Source organism: Nymphaea colorata, chromosome 2 (assembly GCF_008831285.2).
Source record: "Nymphaea colorata isolate Beijing-Zhang1983 chromosome 2, ASM883128v2, whole genome shotgun sequence".
NCBI classification, from domain to species: Eukaryota; Viridiplantae; Streptophyta; class Magnoliopsida; order Nymphaeales; family Nymphaeaceae; genus Nymphaea; species Nymphaea colorata.
The window spans coordinates 32,155,622-32,166,251 of record NC_045139.1 but is presented as its reverse complement, the minus strand read 5'-3'; the positions used below and the strand labels follow the sequence as shown (position 1 = coordinate 32,166,251).

The 10,630-nt window shown below is 35.2% G+C and overlaps 1 protein-coding gene across 3 annotated transcripts; it reads right to left on the bottom strand.

Moving 5' to 3' along the window:
* Nucleotides 1-215: 215 nt before the first annotated feature.
* Nucleotides 216-9,638, bottom strand: LOC116246654 (HVA22-like protein k). 3 transcript variants are annotated; one of them, XM_031618454.2, is made up of 9 exons: nucleotides 9,368-9,638; nucleotides 6,855-7,048; nucleotides 5,666-5,724; nucleotides 4,569-4,666; nucleotides 2,998-3,049; nucleotides 2,659-2,722; nucleotides 2,372-2,467; nucleotides 553-625; nucleotides 216-461 (listed from the first exon to the last, which is right to left on the bottom strand). In XM_031618454.2, the coding sequence occupies exons 2-9, from the start codon at nucleotides 6,885-6,887 to the stop codon at nucleotides 376-378; spliced, it is 561 nt and encodes a 186-aa protein (XP_031474314.1). In that variant the 5' UTR covers nucleotides 6,888-7,048; nucleotides 9,368-9,638; the 3' UTR covers nucleotides 216-375. The 3 variants fall into 3 exon arrangements, with proteins under 3 accessions (XP_031474314.1, XP_031474313.1, XP_031474315.1); XM_031618453.2 differs by having other exon boundaries at nucleotides 6,855-7,030; XM_031618455.2 differs by having other exon boundaries at nucleotides 6,855-7,027.
* Nucleotides 9,639-10,630: the final 992 nt, after the last annotated feature.

Below are 10,630 nucleotides of genomic sequence, written 5' to 3'. Positions count from 1 at the left end.
CTAGGGAACAAAAAGTTGGTTGTATTTATAAAATTCCGAACATTTATCACAGCAGTTTTCTTACCAAACGATTGTTCAAATGGTCACCAGGAAACCTGCTTTTTCTTGTTTTCAAAGTGCTTGCTTCTCTGCATCGGATTCTTTTTGCACTTCACACTGCTCCCCCATATCTCATCCACTATCCTAACCTATATATTCCAAGACATAACAATTCCTGAATCCTTTCCACTAATCCAAATATAAGATAAACTGCTAAACAAAGATTTGTATCTATACAAAACCGTATAAAAGAATAAGTTTATCTACTGGCATATGTACATAAAGGCCTAGATAAAAAATGAATTCCAGTGTCTGCCATCAAATGCAAAAGACCCATTAATCATGATCTAAATCTTCAGTCTCCTCTGAAGGAGGGAGACATGGTCGCACTGGCACGATCATTCCCCTCACTGTTTGGTACACTGTTCAAGAAATAACCAAAGTAAAAGTTTTTAAGTTGGAAACCATTGATAATGAAAAAGGTCATTTAGGATATGAACATGTAATCAATACCTGCAAATACAGATTTGTGCAATGTTACCCTCAGAAATTGGATCTCTCGTTGGTGAGAAGTGACAAATTTGTTCTGCACAAAATTTCATTAGGTTTAGTTTAATCAAACGGTATATAGGCAGCTTACTTGCAACTGGGTACACAAACGAAAGTAGGGAAAATGACAAAATAAAAAACATAAGCATATATATCATCCACGTGTACTATGTAATACTGTATCAAGTTGAGTCAGAGTCACGAATATAGTTTTCAGGTTCTCATGAGAGGTTATTCTCTTATATTAATTGGAATATTTTGCTTTCCTATGGAAAATTTTTGAAATGTAAAAAAAAAACCTTAAAAAATCCGCAAATGGGCATAAAAATTATGAATCTTAAATTTCCTACTAAATTTCTTACAAAAATTATAAAAAGATTAAAATAATTGTTAAATCCTTAAAAGAAACAAAAAAACGTCAAAAAATACATTAAAACATGTTTAATGGAAATTACAAATTTTCTCGAAAAACTGAAATTGACCATATGTTCAAAATAATGCAATAAATTCGCATTTATATTTATTTTGATACTACTATCGCTATATTTTCAAAACATGCAGCCACTTGTGACCATGAATTGAGTACACGTGCAGATATTTATGTACAAGAAGGTGATTCAGACACGGACAAGTATGGTATTCCTCCATGCCTTTCAATTTCACCAAACATTACAAATAACATTACAATGGATTTCGTAAGATAAAAAATGACAATTTTTTGTTTACACGTGCCATTAAATCAGGAAAAAAATAGAATTCCTATAACACCAAAAAATTTCACAATAAAAAAGAAGGTGCTCTTCCCTAAAATTTAAGATTTATTCAAAACAAAGCATGGGTTGTAGCAAGAAAACAAGACATCTGCATTCCTGTACGGTCAAAAACATGTTCAAGCATGTGCCTAAAGCCTCATTTACTTCATCAAGTCGACAGGACTCATTTTCTGTGCATCAGTCGAACAGCATGCCATCCTCTCAGATTAGAAGAGAAAATAGAAAACACAAGCCCACATGAAATTAATTTTTTTCTCCAAAAAAGGACCAAGGTGAGAAAGTTTGGGTGCTGCATTCTCCAAATCACTACCTTGAATTAGTGTTTGTTACATCTTAGGTGGGGCAACGTTTAGATATTCTCTCCGAATCAGCATCTTTTCATGATTTTACAGTGCAACAAACAGCCCCTACATGTCTAGATCTCTCCGAGAAAACTGTCAATTAGTAAATTACTCGTGTGTGCGGTTCTTTTGTATTTTACTTTGTGACAGTCTTTTGTGTTTTTTAAAGGGCTTCTATTCATGTGTCTTATGACCGGAGGATTAGTCCAATGGCCAGTCTTCCATCCCTTTGATGTAATGCTTTGTCATAATTTTTTGTGCTTCTTAAAGGCTTTTAATCATATGTATTAATGACCAGGGAATTAGCCCAACGGCTATACCCATTATATGTAATGCTTTTTCTTGAAGCATTAAATCAATGAATTCATTTTATTTCATGCCTTGCACCTCTTGTGCACCATGACCATGTGGGCATGTATGATTCTTGCACTTATCATTGCAGGAGCTCGACTAATACTTGGGATATGTTTGTGGAAATTGCTTAAAAAGGTACTTGAAAGGAAATAAAAATTGCAGCTCGTCAACTGTATCTCACATATAATCAGTCCTTCAGCACTACAGGTAATAACCTAACATAAAGACTTGCCTCCATAAGAGAACAATATGGCACTCAAGGCAAAGAAAGCTTTAAGAACAAAAACAAGCACAGATGTCATGCCTAAAGCTTACCATTTCACCATAGATAAAACCAACCAATTGATCGAGTTTAGCCTGATGCTTAAGTAGAAATGGACGTATGAACCTCAGATATAGATGCCTTGAACCCTGTCCCAGAAGTGTGTCAGATAGAAATAAAATAAAATATAGATTAGAAATGAGATACCATTTCCCATTACGAAATATTCCATAGCCATAAAACCAATGTAAAATTAGCATGGTAAATCATTGGATTCAGCAAAATTCAAGCATATAATCTGCCTCTTTGTGTGTGTGTGTGTGAGAGAGAGAGAACATACATCAAGGCCAGGTAGTTGGAGCCAAACAAGAAATGCAAACTTCATGTGATAGTACAATGGAAACCTGGCAGGATGAAAAAAGGGGTTAGGAAATTCAATCAGATCGGTGAACAACAATTTTGTTATGCTAACCCTCAAAACATTGTGCAAAACTGAGATGGTGTGAACAGTTAAAGCAGTTGTCAAAATTGAGCACAGGAAACTTTCCAGCAACAAACAAGTTCAATTGAGGTTGATTAATAAATAGTCATTCTCTAATCCAATTTATCTGGTCATGAAGTAAATAACACAAGAAATCTTGCACACACAACTCCAACATAAATGGGGTCAATGACGTACCAGGAAATTATTTTGTCTGTAAATATCTCTGCAATGCTGAATGATCCAAATGCTGCAAATACCAAAAAATTTAAGGTATTCCTGGTAAAATATGTGCACAAACTTTCAAATTATTCAGGATTGTACAGGCCAGCCATTCAGGAGAAAATAAAAAAGTAGCCACATCCACACAATAGGAAACGTATGGCAGTTCATGACACATAAAGAGACAAAACAGACGAGAATTTTATTGACTTCAACCACCATTGAGTCCTAGAGGTGGTAGCCACCAAATCCACAATTTTCGCAGCTCTACTTTTCCAAATGCAAAGAAGTCTTACTGACTGTCATTTCCATAACCAGTGCCGGAATGACTTCTTAAAAAACCACTAGGTCAAGGCACAAGAAAACAAGCAAATGACAATATAAGGTAACATGACACCATTCCTTCTGAATACACGAGAGGACAATTTTTGAGCCTCCAGATTTTCTAACCAGGGATACAATTGTGCACCTAGGACGATATATGAAATCATGCATCACCAGTAGCATGTCTAAAAAGTAACTTGCATCTACCCGCCCAACATTTGACCAGTATGCCGTTCACCTGACATGATAAAACCCATGTCACAAGGATGCAGAGTACAGGTGAGAAAATTTTTTTGAGAAAACATGGGTGTGGGTGCAGGTTGGAGACAACTACCATTGTTGCTCACATTCAAAGGCCACATGCCCTTTTTCTCTTTTCAACAACTTCTCTCACCATGCCTACTGATAGCTCTGCAGTTGCAAGCTTCATCTGCTACTGAATATGGAAGGCACAATTGAAGCTCATGGATACTATAGCCAATGGAGCTAATTTCATTTAAAATATTATTGAAAGGAAACATCAAGTATAAAACTACTTTCGAGTCTCTTTCTCAGTAGTCTACGAGGAGGCCATTTTTTAACAACAACTGGATGCAAAGCCCTATTTTAGAATATTACAAATTAAGGACTAAAAAGATTTACAAAATGGTCTCTAACTTGGACAGATAGGATCAACTGGCTTATTCTCAAGTGAGCAGGAGGCCTAAGACCCACTGCTCAAGAAAAACCCAAAGGGCCCCCAAGTCAACCAGCCTCTAGGGTTCTGAGCTCAGTCAACATCACCACTCTTCAACATGGGTACTGCACCTCACCACTTTAAAAATGCAAAAGCATAGTACTCATGGGAATCAAACTAGAGACGTGGTTTTTCACATGCCCCTAGCATGAGCAGCTACACTATGCCCCTTGAGGCGATCAACTAGCTTATCAGCTCCCCACAGGTAAGCTTAAAATTTATAAACTTTAGCTAGAAATAGCTAACTGGCCCTTGATGTTTGGACCAGGAATTCCTAAACAGGACCTCTAATTAGAGTTTGCAAGCTAATTGATGTCCTTAACAATGTTTGGAACACTTATATATAATAATCCCTAAAGAACAATGTCAGTCTAAGATATTAAAATGCAGTTTTTCATTACATAAATGTAAATGAATTCTATTCCAGAAAAAAGAAATTTGGATGCTAGAATGGAAAAGAGCCAAATATTAGGAACCTAAGACAAACCTGCCCAATAACACAACCATTTCTCCTTCTCCTTCTGATCATTCTTTTCTATGGCCTTGAATGTGGAATATACGGGCAAAGCAACTCCAATTGAACAGCTGCAATAAAAGGTCAAACATGAACAAGAAGAAAAGGAATCTGCATCAGACAGATTGACACAATGTATCATCAGAGACCATCTTGGAACCAAATGCTCATGTCCATGTCCATGTCCAACATAACCGTGATTAGATGACCTCAACCAATCCATCAAGAGCATTAATTATGTAGTCATAAAATGACTGACCGACAATGTAAAAGCACAACATAAATGCCAAGCCTTATGTACCTGACAAAGTCCTTCAGATAAATGCTTGTTATGTATTTCACATGCATGGACAATAAAATGAGCATCCTATGTTCTCAGTTCGTTATTAGACAGGACAGGAGAAAAATACTGCATGTTTTTCACATTTTCTTAGATCTCCAACAGTAATTGTCCAGGAAGCAACAATTGAAAGTAAAAGAGTCAATACCTACAAGGATAGAAAAAAAAAAAAATCACCTGACTCAAGCGAACATAGCTATAGCCAAAATAAGCCATGTACAAGAATTTAGACACCAAAAAAGGTGGTGTATTGTTGCCTATTCACCAACCATGTGAACAAAGAGGCAAATCACAAGAAGCAATATCCCTGACAAAGATAGAAAAGAAGCACCAGAAACATTTTTGACAAATGAAAGAAAACATGAGAGAAATGCCACGTGAAATTGGCAAAAAACATCTGAATATTCTATGAAAAGCTTAGGGCCCATTTTAGAAATTAGAATGTGCTAAAACCATGTTAGAAATCTAGTTCCTGCATCAAAATTACCTTTAAAAAACTTCACGTCAAACCAGGTTACTAACCTGATTTTAACATCATTCAAACAAGCTACCACAGGTACAATATAACTTCAAGCTGAAAAACTACATCTTTCTGATATATCATCAGATTTTGGTACTCTTTTTTAAAGAACTCAATGGTGGCAGAAGACAATACTGCAACAAGATAAGGAGATTTTCAATTAGTTAAACTCAAAAGTATATATCCTAATTTCTGGTATGACAATCTCACCAAGCTGTTCGCGTTACGATGTTAGAACCAAGTGGAGATAGCAGCAACCGCAAACCAACCTGAAAAATCAAATTGTACTTAGGAACACATACTTGCACATTGAAAATAAGGATAATTTTCAGAAATACACTATAATTAAGACAACATCTAGCTTTTGAATATTAAAAACAACCTAAATTTTGTACTACGAACAAAAAATAACCTTCCATCAATTAAACATTAGGCTATCACTAACTTAAGCTTGGGTAACAAGATAAAAAATATTAAAATATCCACAATCAAAAGAAATTTGATGTTTACTAGTTTATGCTTTATATTGACCTTTACAATTATACACATTACTATTAATATATGTTTAATAGTTCAACTAAACTTAAAATCAGTTACCTTTTCATTACTATATTAATTGATTATGTGAATTTCATTTTATGCTAACGCAAGAAAACTAGTTAATAAAAATTGAGGTATATTCACAATAGGAATCTTTTACGTCACTTTTAGAGGGCAAAATGGTAAATTTTTACGATTTAACAGTGAGTTTGACAAAAATAAACTAGTGGTATTTTTAATTAACTATAAAAAAAAACTTAAGGGTGCTTTAAACAATATCATAAAATTAGGTCTTTTTATCAATACCACTAAATCTTTAGGTGTGTTTTTTTGAAAATTTCCCTAAAATGTATATTATAAAGGTGTATTTGACCACCCAGATAAATTAGTTGGGACGCCCAATACGTCTGGGATGTAAAATACCCATTCAACAGCAAAATAGTAAATGCAGGATCAAGGCACAAAGCATAAGGTTTATCTGGATTTTCAGTCAGATCTAGGAGAAACCAAGATTAATGCACCCGGAGAAAAGGTTTTGAGCACCAACACACACTAAAAGACAGATGAAAAACATGAAAAGGTTAAAAGAAGCTACAGAAGGATACAGATTCCCCATACTAGCTACAAAATTATGAACCAGACCACCAGATTTGCTTAACGTGCCTCAGATGTGACTGGTATGTCATAACAAAAAAGATATAAACCCACAAGCAGACGACTACACATATGAAAATCACCTAAGACACGAAATCTGGGAGAATATTACCCCCACCAATGCTTAGATATAGGTTTTGTCAGAGCCCTAATTGAGAGATTTATCATAAATGGTAAAAGAGAAAAGAAAATATGAGCCACATACCTCACCAGGAATCACACATCTAGAAAAATCCATTTGAACAAATTCTACCACAATATAGATTTCCGATATTTCACAAATTAGTCAGAATTTCTATATCATGGAAATTTGGCTACGTCTTCCACTTCAATTTGCCCTTCCCTTCTGACAGTATGTGCTCCCACAGAAAGTTTTCTCTTCTGAGTAGAAACAAAAAGCTTCAAGATACAAGACAAATGATACAAAATGAACTTATGACCAAAATTTTAATGCAACAAAAATCTAGCATCTATAGATCACACATAAACAATACAATAAGCAACTGGATCCTATATTAATCATATAAATTTTGGAGTTTAAATATATTTATGCATATCAGCGTATTAAAATCGGTTTGTGAACCGAAATGGCAAGGCTGCCCATTCAGTGAATCAGTCAATTCACCCATTTAGGTGAACCAGTTGTGAATCAGCTAAAAATACTTAAAAAGTCATTTAAAAAATAAAGGGAAAACAAATAAAAAATAATTTAAAATGTTTTTTTAAGATGTATCCAAAAAATTAGGTAATACTTAACATGTGGCACTCTTGAATTGGCCACAGAATCGAATTGGTTTGCCACCAGTTTAATTCGAATCAGCCGAACTTGGCCAATTCTGATGACACTGATGCAGATAAACAGGCACGCATGCATCCTCACATCTGGTGGAGCCACACAGGGCCCAAGGTGGTTGCCAGCCCACCGGACCGCAAATCTCTAAAAACCAGTAAACTAGAGCAAACAGTATGCCCACCATGGTCTAAGAATCACATTTTTGTGTCCTTAACTATCTTATTCACACCAAACTTCTAAAAAGAATGAGAGAAAAGTTGAGACTGTCCCTACCGTTTTGCATGCTAATCACAAAAAATGAAGGAGTGTCTGCACAAGAAGCTAAGGAAAGGAGAAACGGGATCCCATACATGAGCCTATCTTTTTGCCATAATCCCAATAAAGGACTGATACAGCCTTGCTGTCATCAAAGGACATGGAAACTGATCCTGTGATTTGATTCATTGCAGAGCAACTGCTTCAGAACAGTTCTATTCTATTGGTTTTTTGGATCCTGAATGGAATAGGTGGAGAACAGACGACATAGTTCAAACTATTTTCATAAATATCGTTTTTGGGCATAAAACGACTGAGGGTTTTCTCAGGTATAATACAACAAAATTGTTTTTCTCAGGAAAATCCTAACAAATTTTAAAAAAATTAAAAAACTAAAAATAAAATGTGGAAACTGAAAAATGCAAAATAAAAAACTGGTAACTAAAAAAATGTAAAAAAACTTAATAAAACAAAAAGATAAGAAAAAACACAAAAAAAAGCGACGCTTTTCTTTTATTTTTAGTGTTTTTAAGAAAACTCCTGTTTTTTCCGATTTTTCTAGCTGACTTGTCTTTAACATGTTTTTTTGCATTTTTTTAGAAAGAATAGTGTTTTATGTGACGCTCAAACTAAGGGTAGCCACAATGATGCAACAAATTAGGGACAAAGGAACAGATGGAATGTCATCCCTGCATTTCCTAGAGCCCATTTAGTGTGTTTCACCAAGGCTCTGATCCATTTTTCTTTCTTCCAATCTATTTTTTTCTTTGTCTTATTTTGGCTGCAGATATCTGCCATATCCTGCCATTACCAAAAGGGTTGCTAATGACACTTTTTTCATTTTCTCGTTTTGGTTCTTCTGCTTCATATTTTACAGTCCTTGCTGGGCAAATGTGACATTTGGTTGCACGCCCTCCACTTTCCTTCCGAATCTCTCCAATTTCGGAGGGATTCTAAATGAACTAACGTGCTGGACATTTGACTGCCCAGGTGTGGTTCTCCCAACCGTGGTATGAAAGCTGGTGGGGCAGGAGGGTGGAGGACAGGGAGAAGAAGATGATGCTAAGTGGGGTTGACAGGTGAAGAACGGGGAGAATATGAGAAGGGAAGAAGATGCGGGGAGGATGGAGAGAAAAGAAAAGAGGGAGAAGGAGAAAAGACACAATATAGATAGAGAGACTTGGAGAATTTAAGCGTAATAGCATGTAAGAGATTGAAAAAATCGGTAATTTATCAATAATCCCACATGTATAGCAAGGAAACTAGCTGCTTTCTTGGAAAATGGAGCAACATCTTAGCCTCATCGCTATCATAAAATGGCACAAGGCGTCGAGAAAAAAACAGATGCGCATGCAATTAAAGCAAAGGCGCAATCGAAGAAGACTAAACCATTGCAGACAATAAACGCATAAAAGCCGTTGTAACAATGATAAAAAAAGAAAATATTCATCCCGGGTTCAAAAAAATATTGATTCAGAAATTACCTAATCAAGATGAAGAGAGAAACCGCTACACTCACGGCAAAAGAAGAAATACCCACGTAGATCAAGGAAAATCTTGAATGATTCGTTCATACCAAGAAAAAAGTTGATCTACTAGATGAAAGGAGAGCAAAGGACAAACGGTGAACGCAACGAAGCATCAGTAGTGAAAAGAGGAAAGAAACGTACACTTGTTCCCGATGTCGACCTTGATAGAGAAAAGCCGACAAAGATGAACGGTCTCGATGGCCTTCTCTCTCTTTGCAGCCGCGCAAGGGGACGGGACCTGAAGAGAGGGAAGCTGCGGTGGTGGAGGAACGAAGACTCGCCGGAGAAGGAGAGGCAGCGGGAGGCAGAGCTTTGGTTGTTAATCAAGCGGATGAGCGACTACTACTCCTGGGTAAGAAAGGCCTGAGAATCCGCACCAGATCCCCGATGGAGCCGAAAATCTCTGAATTAAGACGTTACCACGTTTAAATTGGTCTTTAACTGACGGATAATTGGCGCCATAAATTTCCGATTAACATTGCTTCTCTATTTAGATTGATCTTCAGCTGATGGATAATTGGCGCAAGAATTTTTAGATTAGCATTGGTTTTTCTTTTAAATTGATCTTTATCTGACGGATAATTGGTCCGAGAAATTCTAAATTCATGTCTAGCTGATGGATAATTATATTTATATATATATATATATATATATATATATATATATATATATATATATATAATCTAAACAAATCTATATATGAATTACTTGTAGGTATTACCACATGTTTATGGACATTTTTAATTTAAAACATAATTATTAAAAGAAATAGAGAAGACATTTTAGATTAGCGTGTTACTATAGTTTTAAGGAGACCCCATAACAATCAAAATTCTTAATATTGTATAACTTTAAAAACTTCTAAAATTTCTAATGTCTAATAATTTTTAAATCACAAAAGCTTATAACATAAAATGAAAATCAGCTGACTACTTGTGTAGCTAAATGATTTTTTTTTTAATTTTGTATCGTTAAAAACCATCAAAAAGTTATAATTTGTTGCTCAAAACCGTGGTCAAGCAATTGGCTATCAAATGCACTTTCTGCAATAGTCATATACACACACAACCAATTATATTTTGATCAACATAGGTTAAGGTATTAATGAACAAATTACTCAAATAGATTAAAGAAGTTTCCTTTACTGGTTTTGGCAACTGAATTATTACTTAAACCATTCAATGTAGTAACTATAACAAAAACGAAACATTGGCCAGTTCTCTTTTCGGGTTATTTTTGCAATAGTTTCATGTTGGTAATCAAGTAGATCATTTCATTGAAAAAAATTCTTTATCCCTAACAGATTGGAAAGCAAAATGAAAAAGAGTTAGTACGTTTGAGAAAGCTTTTACATATAAATTCAACATTTCCCTTCCTCAAAATATAATTTGTTGTGTGTGTGTG

Coding starts and splice junctions, on each gene's coding strand:
- LOC116246654 (XM_031618454.2), bottom strand. CDS start 6,887: ATGGATTTTTCTAGATGTGTGATTCCTGGTGAG. Junction 2,468..2,658: donor TCCAACTACCTGGCCTTGAT/GTATGTTCTCTC, acceptor CTTCTGGGACAG/GGTTCAAGGCATCTATATCT. Junction 462..552: donor GCACAAATCTGTATTTGCAG/GTATTGATTACA, acceptor TTTCTTGAACAG/TGTACCAAACAGTGAGGGGA.